We start from the raw sequence: 16568 nt of genomic DNA on the forward strand, positions 1-16568 counted from the left end.
AACATGTTTTGAACAATAGCCAGAGCTTTAAATATGGCAGGAACTTGCTTCTCTTACAGGAGTCTCCAAGACCATGTCCTTGATCCTAAAGGTGTGGTCGCACCAGTGTAAATGGTCACCAATAGGAGTTGGGGTTTTTTAGCCCCTTAAATTCATAAAATGTTTATGGTCACATTATAAAGCAGTGTTAACTATAATTAGCAGAACCTGAAGTTGCTTCAAGAAAAATTACTTAAAGCAAGTAAACCATGCATAAAAGATTATGGGAGGGAGTAGAAATAGGCCGAAATATAAATAGTGGTGTTTTACTGATTATGGTGAGACTGAAGCAAAATTTTTTCAGCTTTCTTTGGGAAAATGGATAGACCGTGAACTGCATATATTTAAGGCATACTAACATACATTCATCATGTATTTAACACCTGAAAACCTCGCCACAGTCAAGGTTAGAAGACACATGTTCATCACTTTCTAACATTTTCTTAAAATTTTTTTTTTCATTTTAAGATTTTTATTTATTTATTTGACAGAGATACAGCAAGAGAGGGAACACAAGCAGGGCGGGTGGGAGAGGGAGATGCAGAATTCCCACTGAGCAGAGAGCCCAATGAGGGGCTCCATCCCAGAATCCTGGGATCATGACCTGAGCAGAAGGCAGATGCTTAATGGCTTAGCCACACAGGTGCCCCACATTTTAAATTCTTATCATAGTCCTTTGTCCTCTTTTTCCATGTCCCCAAGCCATCATTCATCTGCTTTCTGTCATAGTTTAGAATTTTGTTCCATTTTAATCAGGTAGGAGATGAATTTAGCTGTAAGTAACAGGCTTTCACTCTCCTCCCAAATATGTCAATGCTTAAATATGCACACATATGCTTAAATATGTAATGTTTTAATCTCTCCTATTTAAAAAACTTAGTCTGAAGACACTGCTAGTCCCTGGAGAATCCTTCAGCTTCACCCCACCGTACTGATGTGTTGACACTCATCCCTTCGGCTACAAATGGCTGCTGGAACTCAAGATAACACATGTATATCCTGGACCACCAGGCTTTTATAGAGATTTCCCCTTGGCCAAAATGTTGCAGGGGAGTTTTGTTTTTCCCTTCTGAGTTTTTGTTTAAATTCTAGTTGGTTAGGGCACCTGGGTGGCTCAGTCAGTTACCCAAGTGTCTGCCTTCACCTCAGGGAATCCCACATCGGGCACCCTGCTCAGCAGGAAGTTTGCTTCTCCCTCTCCCTTTGACCCAACCCCTGTTTGTGCTCTCACTCGCTCTCTCTCAAATGAATAAATAAAAAATAAATCCAGTTAGTTAACATACAAGATACTACTTAATATTAGTTTCCAGTTTAAAATTTAGTGATTACATAACGAGTGTGTCCTCCTTAATCCCCATCACCCTTCGCCCATCTTCTCAGCCACCTCCTCTCCACTATCCCTCAGTTTGTTCTCTATAGCTGGGAGTCTGTTTCTTGGTTTGCCTCTCTTTTGTGTCCCTCCCGCCGCATGTTCATCTGTTTTGTGCCTTAAATTTCATATATGAGTGAAAGATACTTGTCTTTCTCTGACTGGCTTATTTCACTTGGCATAATACACTTTAGCTCCGTCCACATCGTTGCAAGTGGCAAGATTACATTCTTTTTGATGGCAAAGTAATATTCCTGTGTGTGTGAGGGGGTTATCATGTCACATTTTCTTTATTCATTCACCAGTTGATGGACATTTGGGCTTTTCCCATAGTTTGTCTATTGTTGATAAGGCTGCTATATACCTCAGGGTATGTGTATCCCTTCAGAGAGTGTTTTTCTATCCTTTAGGTAGATACCTACTAATACAATTGTCAGATCATAGGGTAGCTCTGTTTTTAACTTTTTGAGGAACCTCCATGTTGTTTTCCAGAGCCGCTGCCACAGTTTGTGTTCCCACCAACAGTGTGGGAGGGTTCCCCTTTCTTCACATCTTGCCAACATCTGTTGTTTCCTGTATCGTTAATTTTAGTCACTTGCTGGGGAGTTTTTATCCAAGTTCACTATAGCCTTAAATAAGATAGACCCTTCTGTTAGTTTTCATCTGATATTAGTCAAAATTTAATAGCCATGATAAGTCCTTTACTGGACATAAGTTGCTTTCATGGTCAAAAAAGGAAACATTAGCACTCTTCATGTTAAAAGTGATAGATAATAAACCATTTAGAACAAAAATTAGGACTAAGCTTGATGACTTAGCATATATTTTTTTAAATTTTGTAAATATAAATGTAAGTTCATCTAGACTTTCTGGACTACCTTGGTTCCCCTAACTTCTGTTTTTTGTTCAGTCACTGTAATGGACCATGTAACCTGCAGGAACTCCTTGCTGTGATGGAAAGTTGACCATAAGGAATGCTGAGAATGCCTTCTATTTTATATGAATTTATATGAACTAGCCCAGAATATAGATAAGAAAAATCTTAAAATTGTTATAACAAATTACTGTTACAAATATGGAAGAACAAAATGTAATTGCTGTGCTCCAGATCCCAGATCTCATTAACCAGAGGCCTTCTGTTTTCATCAGTAAGAATTAACGGTCCCTGTTTACCAAGGGCACTGAACACATGCACTTTCTATAAATAATGCCTGAGGTTTGGGTGTCATTCTTTCTTTTTGCAGAGAGAAAACTTCTCTTGAAAGAGATTAAGTAACCCTCCAGAAATCACACTAACAATGAGTAGAGGACTTGCAGTTTGAACCCACAAATAACGATCAACTCTCATATGGGAGGTAGTTGTGCTCCCACCTACCCCCTTTCTCAGCATTTGTGCACAATGTGTACAGATGTGAGGAGAAATGGTTGAAGAGTTCTAATACACCATGACCTATTCATTATTTTGCCCCTGCTGTCTTTTTCTTTTTTTTTTAAAGATTTTATTTATTTGACAGAGAGAGGGAAGCAGGCTCCCTGCTATGCAGAGAGTGCATAGCGGGACTCGATCCCAGGATCCTGAGATCATGACCTGAGCCGAAGGCAGCGGCTTAACCCACTGAGCCACCCAGGCACCCTCCCCTGCTGTCTTAAATAGGATCCTTGGTTGACGTAGATTGAAAGGATATGGACAGGTTCAGGTGACTGAGTAGGAGAATATGGGTGAATCAGGCTTCAGGTGTCTAGGAACTTGGACCTTGAAGCAAGCAGTCTGTTAGCTCTCCCTCTCTCCATGGTGACCTCATTCTTCCTATTGAACATGGTTGGTATGCATGGGCATCTCTTCAGTCTTGTACTGCTCCAGCGAGCCATCCTCAGGGAAAGAGTGAGTTTCTTTTCTTCCCTTTTGGGGTGGAGGGAGAGAGTTTGGAACCCCCATTTGTAAAATTTCAGGGAAGGGCCCTTGACTAGCTTGGCGTCCTTCATTCTTCCTTGGGTACCATGCCTGGATGGCACTGAAGCGTCCTCTGGACCAAATGAATTAAGCATGAACACATCCCAAAAGTAAAGGCCACTGACCAGACCAAATCTGCAGGCAGGTTGACATTCTTACTAACTTTACACCACCTTTAATGAGTATCTGTGACCTTTTACAATAGATCTGAACTTGGTACAACTTGAGACTTGTGTCTTTTCATTTTCTTTTACCAGCTTCTGTTTAGAAAAAACTTTCAGGAGTTCCATTCCCTTTCTTCAGCTAATCAGGGATGTTTATCCATTATTAAATTACAAGTGTCAGATGTACAGTTGACTCTGAACCACAGTTCCTAAGTTAACCACTGAGAAGATTCACTACTTGTCTATATTTAGCTTGAGTGGCTTAGTTCTAGGGAAAAAACACCCGGAAGTAAATTCTCCCAATTAATTCTACTTAGTTTTGTAAAAGAATTTACCCTGATGAGGGTCTAGAGTTGCCTACCACAAAGGAAGCATGAACGATGATTGTGGCATGCCTCATTGGTGTTGTAAGGGTGCCCACTCATTTTTGTACTGCTTTTTAAAACATTTTGTGACTTTCACTTTGAGTCTTCCTGGAAGTATAACATTTCAGCCGCTTTTGTAATTACAGCTTTTCATAAGGTACAGTGATCCTGTGGGGCAGGTATCTGTAATCACGATCAAGAATATAGTTGCTCTCCACATAAAGAGATCCTTGATTTTTCACTTAAGACACCGTAGATTGTAATACGCATTTATTTATAGTAATATAAATATTTTATAGTATAAAATATTATTTTATATACACCTAACAAAGGGGAAAGCCCACTGACAGTTTTAAGATGAATCATAGTTTCAAAGGTATTAAATGTGATAAAATTACACTTCATAGAGTGAATGATAGTAGTTCCCATATCTGGTTTTGTGGTCTGAGTTCATGCATGATATTTGCATTCTGTCATCTTCTGCCTGTCAGGACACTTTTCTTTTCCTTTTTTTGAAGATTTAGCGGGGAGAGAGAGAGAGAGAGATGATCAGACAAGCAGGGGGAATGGCAGAGGCATAGGGAGAGGCAGGCTAACCACTGAATAATGGGTTGCCAGATGTGGGGCTCCATCCCAGGACCCCAAGATCATGAACTGAGCTGAAGTCAGAAGCTTAACTGTCTGAACACCCCCCAAGCGCCCCTATCAGAACACTTTTAGTACCAGTCATCAGGCCTTGCCAGGTTCCCCTAGCAGACATCATGAATTGAATTCTGTGCTGTTGCCTATGAAACCCAGGCAGCTTCCCCCTCCTCTATACTAAGTAGCCTGCCCTTCAGCTGGAATGTACTGATTGGTCTGCCTACATTGAGACCCTCAGCTTTCAGCTGTTTGATTGGATCTTTTAACTTCTAAAAGGCAACCCCGCATCTACCCAAGGCCCAGGCTTATTGAGTATTTTTAATTTTCCCTCCTTAATTGCAAATTGTATATTTCTGTTTTTGAAATTTACTTAGCTCTTTTACCTGTCATTTCCCTACCCCACCTGCCCCTTGTTTCCTTCAAATGCCCTGTTTAGATAATGGGAACTAGTTTAGCAGGTCCTGGTCTGCATATCTTGGAATGCAGTGCTTGACAAGACTGTGTATGATTTGGAAAAGAAAGCTCTATTTTTCATCTCTGTACATAGGGCTTTTATGACTCTTAACCCTAGGAATGATCCTATCCTTGCACACTTGATCCCTCAGATTACAGAAGGGGCTTTGTACAACCCTTCCAGCTGACTGAAAAATGGAAGAAACCGTTCTTGTCCTACAATTCCAGGCCCAAGGGCCTGCTGGGGACCTGGCAGGAAATACAAGGGAGCAAGCCTGGCTAGGAGACATTAGGGGGAGAGGATAGTAGAAAGAGCATTTGCTATGTAAACCCACTTACTACACAGAGGGGGTGGTCCCTGGCAGTCTCCTGTCCATTCTTGCCCTGCGGGAAGGTAGGCCTATTACTCCATTTCTTCTGGTTTTTGTGGAGAATTAGTTCGATAAGTCCTATGGCATTGGTATAAATAGAAAGCACTTGGCCGCTTCTGTTTTCCATTGAGGAAGCTGAGAAATACATGGGCAAAGGCTTGATTGCCTCGGTGCTATTTTGACTCGGACACCAGCTAGTGCCCATGAATACCAACACGTCCGAAGACAGGGTGTACGGGTTATAGGTTCTTTCCCTCGTGACCGACCCTTTCACACTAGTGCCCTGTGGTGCTGGAGCCACAGCCCTTCAAACCACAAATCCGGACGTTGGGAAAAGGGACTTCCTTCTTCCATTTGACTTCTTGTTCTTATCAGCAGCAGTTTTTCACCAGAAGCAGAGAGGTTAGGTCCGGCGACTTCCAGAAGGAGCTGGGCATGGCCCCTGGTCCCTACCTGTAAACCTTGCTCTCCTGTCTTTGTTCTCCAGGCCCAGCGGTGGCCGCTGGCCACCAACTGCAGGCACAGTCCGTCTGCCATCCTGCGCATGCCCTTTGCCCCGGCAGTTCTCTGTTTCCCGCTCAGTCCTATTTTCTACGTTAAATCACCTCTGTTTAAATGTCTAGTGAGGTTTCCCATCTTCTAAATCAATCCCGACTGCCTGAGACGTTTGAAATCTGCCAAGTCTATTATGAAACCTTGTACACATTCACTGATAGGTCAGTCTCATTTTTCTTCTCTTTCAGTCATTGGGATATTTCTTTCTGATTCAGTTTGTTGTCTGCTGTTTCCTAGGGCTACTATTACAGTATAAACTGGTGACTTAAATAGTAGGAATTTATTCTCATAGATAGAGTTCCAGGGTTAGAAGACCAAAGTCCGGGTGTCAGCTAGGCTGTGCTCTCGGAAGGCTATAGGGAAGAATCTTACCCTGATCTTTCCAAGCTTCTGGTAGTTGCTAGCAATCTGTGGTTTTCCTTGGCTTGTTAACCGGCATCACTCCTAACTTCTGCATCTGTCTTCATGTGGTCTTCCTTCTGCCTGCCTGTCTCACTTGGCCTTCAGTGGATTTAGGACTCGCTCTAGTCTACGTATGACTTCCTCTTAACTAATCAGCCTGAATGTGGGGGAGACCATATTTAACCCAATATAGTTACCTACTCCTTTAATAAATATGGTTATGACTGTAGATGTTAGCAAGTGTAAATAGAGATTGTTCCTACTACAACCCAGTGGCTATGTACCTAGTCCCCATGTAGTTTGATATGTAATGACACTTGGGGCAGGAGAGTAAAGGTGGAACAGAAACATGGGAAGGCGTCCTTCACTGCTAGTTCAGGAAGAGAAGGCATTCCAGGCCATGGATAGTCCATGAGCATTCCAGGTTGACCCAAGTGCCACCTCTGATCTTTAAGCCTCACAAGGATTGGGGCAGAGAATGCCTTGAGCAGTTAGCCCACGGCAGCCACGGGTGGTTTGGGTGCAGCTGCAATGTGGGTGTGACTTTCGTGCCACTGGCGTGTCCTCTTGATTGAGAGATTAAGGGGGTGTCCCCAATTGTAAGTGACGATGAGTCACAACTGTTACATGGAAGCATGTTCGTACAAATAAGACTGCTCATGTATTGTTTGATTCCCTTTCTGTGAAATATCCAGAATAGACAGCAGTGTAGAGACCAAGCAGAATACGGTTGCCATGGGGGAGCGGAGGGGAGATGGAGAAAGACTGCCTAATGGGTATGGAAGCTTCCTTTCACTGATGGAAGTGTTTGGAGCTAGACGGTTGTGATGCTTATACAACTGTGGAATGTGCTAAATGTCAATAATGGTGCATTTTATGTTCTACCTATTTTATCAGAATTTAAAAGCAAAGTGGGTTAAGAAATGTAAGTAGGTCTAGGTACATGATCATACCTGTATGATGGGAGTTAGGTGGGATGAAGGAAAAGGATGCTTGTGGTCTTAACTGCGATGTTTCTCAGCTGAGCGCTGTTGGTAACCTCTATCGTTTTTACTCTCTGAGCTCCGTCCATGTGTTATCCTGTCTTCTCCTCCTGTTGGCCGAGGTTGCAGAAAGCAAGGCACTTTTCTGGGGCCTTCCAAGTAGTAGGACGTGGAACTAGGGTTTGGAACTGGGTAACCTGACTTCTAGGATGACCGTCCAGCCTGCTTTGCCCAAGATGGCCTCATTTGTAGATGTGCTCCACAAGCTGAAAACTCTTGGTCCAGGGCATACTCAGGGTTGGTCACCTGTGAGCAGTTCCTGAACTCAGACCAGGCTCCGGACCTTCAGTGCTTCTCTAGGCCCCTCTTGATGTGGAACACACACCCTAAGACCTGTTGCATCATCAGCAGTTTGGAATCCCTGATTTAATACCTCAGTGTATCAAAGAAATCCTTGTGGCTTTTTAAAACATCATGTAATATTAATGAAAACATTGGGCCTTCTGTCTTGATTAATTTTTTATGAGCAGTAATACCTTTGATTAGACTGGCTGATTTACCTAGGGCTGGTGGGACAGAGTGGGATGTGTGGTGGTGCGGGGATGGTCTGGCAGGCTGACTGACTGATCAGAGGGCCTGGCATGCATGGTTTCCCTGGCAGATCGGACAGTATCCCCAGTGTCACTTGGGGTTGGAATGAGCTGTGATACTAATGACTTGACAGGAGCATGGTGGCTAACTCCTGGCCTGTGGCTATGACGCACCTTGACCTGAGTGCTGTTCCCACCTGCGGGTTTTCCCCCATGGCGAGGAAGGCCAGAACGTCTGTGGGAAGTGGTTCGGGTGGTAATACATTTCACATCCAATCTTTGTTCCCACTTTTCTGCTTGTACCCAACTACACTGGGTTCACTGTGTCAGAGTAGCTCCTAATAGGGCCGAAGTTCACATGTCGGTGCCATTTCCCTCACAAAGAAGCCCAGCGCTTGCCAGCAGCAACTTCAGTTTCTGTCAGACAGATGCGGAGCTCTCCTTGCAGGCAGCTTTCTGTCCGGGGACCTGGATCAAGTGGTCCTGGGCCTTAGGGAGTTAGCTCCTCGGGTTTGAGACAAGCAGACTCAGTGCTTTGCGTGAGGCGTGGAGGTCCTTCTGATGCCATGAACTTCTTGCTTTTCCAGTTGAGCATCGAGCAGGCCCAGACGGTGGCAGAGCAGGTGGAGATGAAGGCAAAGGTGGTCCAGTCGGAGGTCAAAGCTGTGACGGCAAGGCACAAGAAGGCCCTGGAGGAGCGGGAGTGCGAGCTGCTGTGGAAGGTAATGGGTGCTGCTGGCTGGCCAACAGTTTTTCTGTGCACTGTGTCAAAACCACAAGGATTTTCTGGTCAGATCCCAGATCCCAGCTCGAGGTTTAGAACAGTTGGAGGTTTTTCATGAAGTTTGTTGGCAGGAAGATGCAGGAGTCCCTGTAACATTGTGGGTGCCGTCCTAGTGCTTAAGCCATGAGAAGGTTTTCTAGGAGTAGTCAGGTGTCCCAAGAACCAGAAGGAGCCTCCTGTTTTATGCACACTCGAGACAGAAGGAGGCGCAGATGAGGCTGTTGTGAAAGCAGGCTGCTGGGACATGTCCTTATTTTTGGTTTCCTGCCTGGTTGCACTTCCTGACCCCTTGTGAGAAACCAGTTTCCCACTAGGGAGGGCAGCAAGCGAATGCCTTCTTCTGTTGCAGCAGGAAGGTGCGGAGCAGGCTGATGTGCTGTTGCGATAAGTATCAGCTGGAAAGATGACTCTCTCCACCCAAGTCCTCAGGCCAGCATTTTCTTCTCTGGTCTTTACCTCCTGCCCCAGGAAGAGGGGAGACTATGCCTATGAGTGGACATGTACCTCCAGCCACTTCAACTCTGTAATGCCATTCTCTTAATGCATGAATAAGACCATACACATAGCTCATTAAAAAGGATGCACTTAGGTGTGTGCATGCTTGTTTTAATCATCTGAACTTTGTGAAGGTAGAGATGGGATCTCAGTGTCTGAAAGCGATCCTCACCAATCACCATGCCCTAAAATGTTCTGGAAGGCCGTGTTGGGTTTTGCATTGCATTTTCCAATTAGCGCATAACTAATTGCCCTCTGTCTCTGCTGACCTCTCAAAGAAGATGGCTTGGTCGCCTTTTAACGAGAAGAGAAGAATCCTTGGATAGAAAAACTTTTTAAGGGTGCCTGGGTGGCTCAGTGGGTTAAGCCTCTGCCTTCAGCTCAGGTCATGATCTCAGGGTCCTGGGATCGAGTCCCACATCAGGCTCTCTGCTCAGGAGGAAGCCTGCTTCCTCCTCTCTCTCTCTGCCTGCCTCTCTGCCTACTTGTGATCTCTTTCTGTCAGATTTTTTTTAAAAAAGTTTTTTTTAAAGTTTTTAAGATTTAATTCAGCACATACTTCATGCAGGCACCTTTGTGGGCCTGATGTGGTTTCCAGACGCTAACATGCCCCCACAGTCTGCCAGGCTAATGCCACCCACGAATGTTAATTATCACTGAGAGGGGCTCACTTTGTGCAACCTGAGAGCTCCCTGGTGAACTCTGCCACAGACTTGCTCTTCTGGATTTGCTGATGAAAAGGCCTTTGTGCAGAGGAGTTACCTTAGGTACCCTCCCTCTTGTGAGGCTGACTCCTGTCCTCTCCCTAAAGGCAATTCTCTTGCAAGAGGCAGGGAAAGCAAGTTTTGAGTCTTGGAGATGCAAATTGGGAAGAAGAGTCGATCTCTTTGTGTAATACACTTTGTTTCTATTTCATTTCTAAAGCTCAGATAACCTCCAAAATATGCATGCTCATTCTGGACATATCTCAGTCATTGTCTATACGTTTTATTACTATACCTACTGACTTTTCTGCCCCTCCCAGCAAAGCCTTCCTGCCTGTCTCTGCCCTCCTACGTCCTCATTACACATCTTTTTTTCTTGCATTCCCACTACTGAAGATACTTGAGTACCGGGGGACCCAGCTGTGGGTATCTAGATGCACTTCCTCATGCTTGTGGCTTAGAGATTTCCAGTGGACTTGGCTACCTTGTGGGATTAGTTGCAGCTGCCTAGTTGAGGAATCCAGACCAAAGCCCAGAGGTTTGGCCCAATGAAAAACCAGAGGACAAAGCTTCTCTTTGATCTTTCCCCACGTGGGGCCCTCTGCACATACGTGTCCTGTTTCCAGAGTGGACAGACGGAAAAGCATGAATGTGTTTAAAAATCACATCATTTCATACACACACACACACACACACACACCTGCCACCAAAATCTGACTGAAATCCGGGCCTCCCCAGTAGTAGAGTTGTATTGTGAAATAGCCTTTCTGTGGCATTCTGAGTAGTGGGGCTCTCAGCAGTCCTGATTCGGTCTACGTAATGGCACAAATCAGCTGGGACACTCATTTATCCTCTTCACAGGGGAAATCACTTTGAATTAGAAGGCTTTTTTCTCCATTTAATGCAAAAGAATGGAGAAGTGGCTCTGTTTCATTGGTCACAAAATCCCACCTTCCCAGATCGTGGGTTTGAGAACCTCAGAAGCAGGATTATTTTAGCAGGTCAGAATTCAGGTTTATAGATTACAGCAATTTAGTTTAGAGGGCTCCTCTGGAAATACCGCAGGCCAGTGGTTTCAAAGACTTACTGTCTCCAAATTCGGGGTGTGTGTGGCCTTTTAGGCTCCCTGTGAAGATAGAAGACCACAGTGGGGGGTGTGGCAGGGCAGGGAGGTATGGGCTGTGATCTTAAATTGGGTTCTCATCGGATCCCTTCACTTGCTTCGCACATGGTTCGTCTTTTCCATGCCTCCTTCCCTCCCTTTTTCCTCTTTCCCTCTCTCGGGGAGTAGAGAGTGGGGTGAGGCAGGGCTGTAGAGCAGAGGAGACGTCATTGAAGAGATTGGAGGCCCTGTGGCTACACTGAAAATTCCACCCTTGGGGAGTGCTGCCTGGCCTTGTGCTCTTAGTACCCTGGGAAGTCTGCTGGTGAGGGCAAGGACCACATTCTGTACTGGTCATTACGCACCTCCAGTGTCTAGCACAAAGCAGGTGCTCCGTAAACATTGGTTATATGACTGTTCTTAGCTTTTACATTTTATTTCTAAGTGACAGGAATAATAAAAGAACTCCCTGAATCCTTTCCCCCAGATACACCCAATTTACATCTTGCCCTATTGTCAACCTACTTTGATTCAAGTGGAGTAAATTGGCGTGGGGGAGACAGGATGCTTCTTTACCCACTAACACTTTTGTGTTTATTTCCTCTGAGCAAAGGCAAGCAGTTCCATCATCCCTGTTACTCAAAAGCAGGAAGTTCAGTTGACAGCATGCTGGGGTCTAGTCCCTTGGTTCCTCGTTGGTGTGCACCAGCATAGTCTTGAATGGCAGCTTCCCCCAGTTGAGGATCCTGTGCTGAAAGTTGCCGTCCTGTTTATAGTCATCTTTCGTAATTGGCATCGTTCCTCGGCCTCCCTTTGACCTTGGATCTCTGCCATTTTTTTTTTTTTTTAAAGATTTTATTTATTTATTTGACAGAGATCACAAGGAGGCAGAGAGACAGGCAGAGAGAGAGGAGGAAGCAGGCTCCCCGCTGAGCAGAGAGCCCGATGCGGGGCTCGATCCCAGGACCCTGGGATCATGACCTGAGCCGAAGGCAGAGGCTTTAACCCACTGAGCCACCCAGGTGCCCGATCTCTGCCATTTTTGAAGAGCACGGACCAGTGGTTTCTTGGGCCCTGCCCTCACCTCCTCCAGGTGGTTCTGAGGGCGAGTCTCTCATCTCCCTCATCACCCTTGTCGCCTTGTATGTTGTTGCTCTTGCTTGCCTCAAAGCCTCCCTCCTGTCTCCCTGCTCTCCCCCTCCAGGTGGAGAAGATCCGCCAGGTGAAAGCCAAGTCCCTGTACCTGCAGGTGGAGAAGCTGCGGCAGAGCCTCAACAAGCTGGAGAGCACCATCAGTGCCGTCCAGCAGGTGCTGGAGGAGGGCCGGGCGCTGGATGTCCTGCTGGCCCGGGACCGCATGCTGGCCCAGGTGCAGGAGCTGAAGACCGTGCGCGGCTTCCTGCAGCCCCAGGAAGACGACCGTGTCATGTTCACACCCCCTGACCAGGCCCTGTACCTTGCCATCAAGTCATTCGGCTTCGTCAGCAGTGGGGCCTTCGCGCCACTCACCAAAGCCACGGGGGATGGCCTCAAGCGGGCCCTCCAGGGTAAGGTGGCCTCCTTCACAGTTATTGGCTACGACCATGATGGGGAGCCTCGCCTCTCTGGAGGCGACCTGATGTCAGCTGTGGTCTTGGGCCCTGATGGCAACCTATTTGGTGCCGAGGTGAGCGACCAGCAGAACGGTACCTATGTGGTGAGTTACCGGCCGCAGCTGGAGGGCGAGCACCTAGTGTCGGTCACCATGTGCAACCAGCACATCGAGAACAGCCCCTTCAAGGTGGTGGTCAAGTCGGGCCGCAGCTACGTGGGCATTGGGCTCCCGGGCCTGAGCTTTGGCAGCGAGGGCGACAGTGACGGCAAGCTCTGCCGCCCCTGGGGCGTGAGTGTGGACAAGGAGGGCTACATCGTCGTGGCCGACCGCAGCAACAACCGCATCCAGGTGTTCAAGCCATGTGGCACCTTCCACCACAAATTTGGCACCCTGGGCTCCCGACCTGGGCAGTTCGACCGGCCAGCTGGCGTGGCCTGCGATGCCTCCCGCAGGATTGTGGTGGCCGACAAGGACAATCATCGCATCCAGGTTTTCACGTTTGAGGGCCAGTTCCTGCTCAAGTTCGGCGAGAAGGGAACCAAAAATGGGCAGTTCAACTACCCTTGGGATGTGGCGGTGAATTCTGAGGGTAAGATCCTGGTCTCTGACACCCGCAACCACCGGATCCAGCTGTTCGGGCCAGATGGCGTCTTCCTGAATAAGTACGGCTTCGAGGGGGCTCTCTGGAAGCACTTTGACTCCCCCCGTGGCGTGGCCTTCAACCATGAGGGCCACTTGGTGGTCACCGACTTCAACAACCACCGGCTCCTGGTCATCCACCCTGATTGCCAGTCCGCGCGCTTCCTGGGCTCCGAGGGCACGGGTAATGGGCAGTTCCTGCGCCCACAGGGTGTGGCCGTGGACCAGGAGGGGCGCATCATCGTGGCCGACTCCAGGAACCACCGCGTGCAGATGTTCGAGTCCAATGGCAGCTTCCTGTGCAAGTTTGGCGCCCAGGGAAGTGGCTTTGGGCAGATGGACCGCCCGTCTGGCATCGCTGTCACCCCTGACGGGATGATTGTGGTGGTGGACTTTGGCAACAATCGGATCCTCATCTTCTGATCACGTTCACAAGGCTTCTGTGTTTGGGCTGTGCGTGCATCTCTCTCTTTCTCTCTGCCTGTCTCTCTCTCTCCTTTTGAATTTCAAAGAAGAAACAGTCTCAGGGAAATTTCTTTTTTTCTTTTGTTTAAAGAGAACAAGAAGAGTACAACATTGCTTAAGTCCTACCTCATCTTTATTTTTTTACAGATGAATGTACTTATCTTTTCTGCAGGGATTGAGCCTGTGACGTGATAATTTCTATCTACCTCATAAATCTTTACATTTCCTTCTCCAGCAGGCCCTCTGCCCTCCTCCCCACCCTCACTCAGCGGAGTTCACGTTCCCCTCTGACCCGTTGTGGGGCGTGATATGCACAAGCCTGGTGTTTCTGTGGCTGGGGGGGCACTGGGTGTGTGGTGGGGTGTACTCTGTAGATTGAGCCAAGGAAACATGAAAGAACTACTAAGTAAAAAAAAGAAAAAAAAAGAAAAACTATAAAATATGGAAAAATAAGGTTTAAAATGCTGAGTTGTAGAGTATTTGTGTTCTGGAGAATACTGTGTTATGGGATTAGATTGTGTTGTGGTCTTGATCTTTTTAAGAATCTTTTTTTGAAAATTTTTTTTTTAATGCTGCAACAGAGAACTTTTCTGTGTTCTCCTTTAATACCTCAGTGTGTTTATCACCCTGTTCAGCATCTTTTCTTATTCTTAGAAGACGTGGATGTGGCTGTGGCTTGCAGGCCAAGAAAAGCAGACTGTTCTATTCCTGTTTTAGGGTATGTAATCTTTGCTTCTTTTTAAGGGATGGTGTGCGTGTGTGCGTGACTGAGCTGTCTACACCAACATAGTAAAGCTGAGGAGCGTACACCACCACCCAAAGAAACTTTTCTTTCACACTTGGGTTTCTAAAAAATAGATGTAGCTTAGGATTTTCGATTAAAAGTATTCTCAGAAGTTAAGTATTCTTAGCTTGTTATTGTTTATAAAGTTCAGTGGAAGGAAGAATCAGCCTCATTTTCAGAAAGAGGGTGTCTGACCTGCCCGGCCTGTGGACTTGAGTGTGGGCAGATGTGCATGTGCCGAGGTGGTCCGTAGAGAGCATAAGGAAGCAGCAGGCTACCCACAACGTCTGCGGGAGGGTGGAGGTCAATCCCTTACCCTGGCTTGAATGTTGTTCTGTCGATAATGTTAGGTGTTTCTTTTTCTAAGAAGAGTAGGCCAAGGAATGAACTTTTCCTTTAAAAGCACAATTTTTTCCTGCTTTGGAAGTTCAGGGAAATAGAATGTTTGAAAGTCAAATGAATAGGAACAACCCATCCCTACACCCTCCGCTTGGGTCCGTCTTCCAGAGTGGTCTGCTCCCGGGCCATGCAGTAGGACTTCATGGTTAACGTGAATTTACTCCCCAGAGGCCTTTGAATGTAAAAGATTTGTAAACCAAATTGTCCCAACCCAAAATGTAGGATGTAATATCTTTGTTACACCTCTGTCTCGGTACCAAAGAATGAAAATCGAAGCCAGGCTCCCGCTGCAGAACTGTGGGATGGCGTCCGTCACTTTACAGGGTTGGTTTGCAGTAAGCTGGACTTGGGTACAAAGGCTTGTGCTTCTGGGCATTATCTGTCTTTCAAGTGGAAGTAGGCAGAACTGATCTGCTTTCAAGAACCTATGTGGGTCCCTGCATTCCCTCAGGTACTGAATGAGAACCACATTCTGGAGGAGCGTGCCTCAGGAGCCAGTGGTGCTCTCAGATGACGGGGGCTTCCAGGGAAACCTCTTGTTCAAACAGAAGGACTAACCTCAGTTTCTGTTTTGTATTTTGGAGAAATTCCCCTTGCAGTAGAGATGTAGTTTTAAAGGAACTGAAAGAAGAAACTTGTGGAGCAATTTGTTTTTGTCATCCCAAAAGAAAAGGAGTTGATGGGGGAAGTGAGCAAGTCAATCAAATCATTTTTTTTGTCCCCCCTCCCTTTTTGGGGGGAGCATTTACCACTTCAGGGTACCCTGTGTCCTCCTTGATTTAGTTCTGGGGTTTCTGAATGACCAAAATGGGAACAAACTTATTTCATAAAGGAGAACTGCATGCAATATAGGATCCCAAAACTGGAAAGTTCGTGTCAGACCACTCCCTCCCAGCTGCTGTGTTTCAGGGCAAGGAGGCTTCAGGAAATCTTACTTTCTAAGTCCACCCTTAAATGCTGAAGCATTTAATTTCGAATTCTTCCCCAATCTATTCAGTGGCCTTTTATTTGCCCCTGGGTTCTATGTTCTTTGGTGAAGAGTTTGTGTAATTAAGCATTTATACTGTTTTTTATTTTGGAAATAACTTGGTGCTGATCTTCCTCCCCTCCACCCCTCAGTCCCCACCCACCCCCAACCACCCAACAAACCACCCTTAAACACCAAAGACAACTGGTTTTAAATGCTTACAAAATTTTATTGAAGAAATTGATCTTGAAAATTCTTAGAAGCATTCTCAGAAACCCGGGATGAGTTACTTCGGGTAGTTACTACCTTTGATTCTTCCATTTTCACTCTGATCTGTCCTTCCGGTGTCCCCGGATGTGGGGGATTCATGGGACCTGAGTGAGAAATTATTTTGGTGAATAGCCGTAACATAAAACTCTATAGTTAGCATTTCTCTGTGGATTTGGTTGTAAAGCCAGGGTTTCCACACTTGTCTGAAATGATCGGGTCTTAATTAATAGGCTGACCAGTTCACAGGCTCAAAGCTAGTAGGTCCTCCCCTGAAATGAGTTAAGTGTACGATGCTGCCTCTTTCCCCTCAGTGGTGGTACATCTCCTCACCTTTTCTGCACTCAGAACTGTGCATCACGGCCATTTGAGAAACATGGTCCCACATGGGAAGCTTTTGTTTTTAAAACACTGGCTATCTGTGGCTGCCCATGATTGACTCCTGACCCACAGGGACTGGTGCGAAGCACTTTGGAGTGTGTTT

The 16568-nt window shown here is 46.2% G+C and overlaps 1 protein-coding gene across 1 annotated transcript in view; it reads left to right on the forward strand.

The window, feature by feature from the left end:
• Positions 1–16062, forward strand: part of TRIM71 (tripartite motif containing 71) — a 69451-nt gene extending 53389 nt beyond the window's left edge. Inside the window, exons 3-4 of the mRNA XM_059162188.1 lie at positions 8472–8606; positions 12174–16062. Of these exons, the coding sequence (XP_059018171.1) occupies positions 8472–8606; positions 12174–13625 (1587 nt within the window). The 3' untranslated portion in view covers positions 13626–16062. The remainder of the gene's footprint in view (positions 1–8471; positions 8607–12173) is intronic.
• The last annotated feature ends 506 nt before the right edge of the window (positions 16063–16568 follow it).

The sequence above is a fragment of the Mustela lutreola genome, chromosome 2, assembly GCF_030435805.1.
Source record: "Mustela lutreola isolate mMusLut2 chromosome 2, mMusLut2.pri, whole genome shotgun sequence".
Lineage (NCBI taxonomy): Eukaryota > Metazoa > Chordata > Mammalia > Carnivora > Mustelidae > Mustela > Mustela lutreola.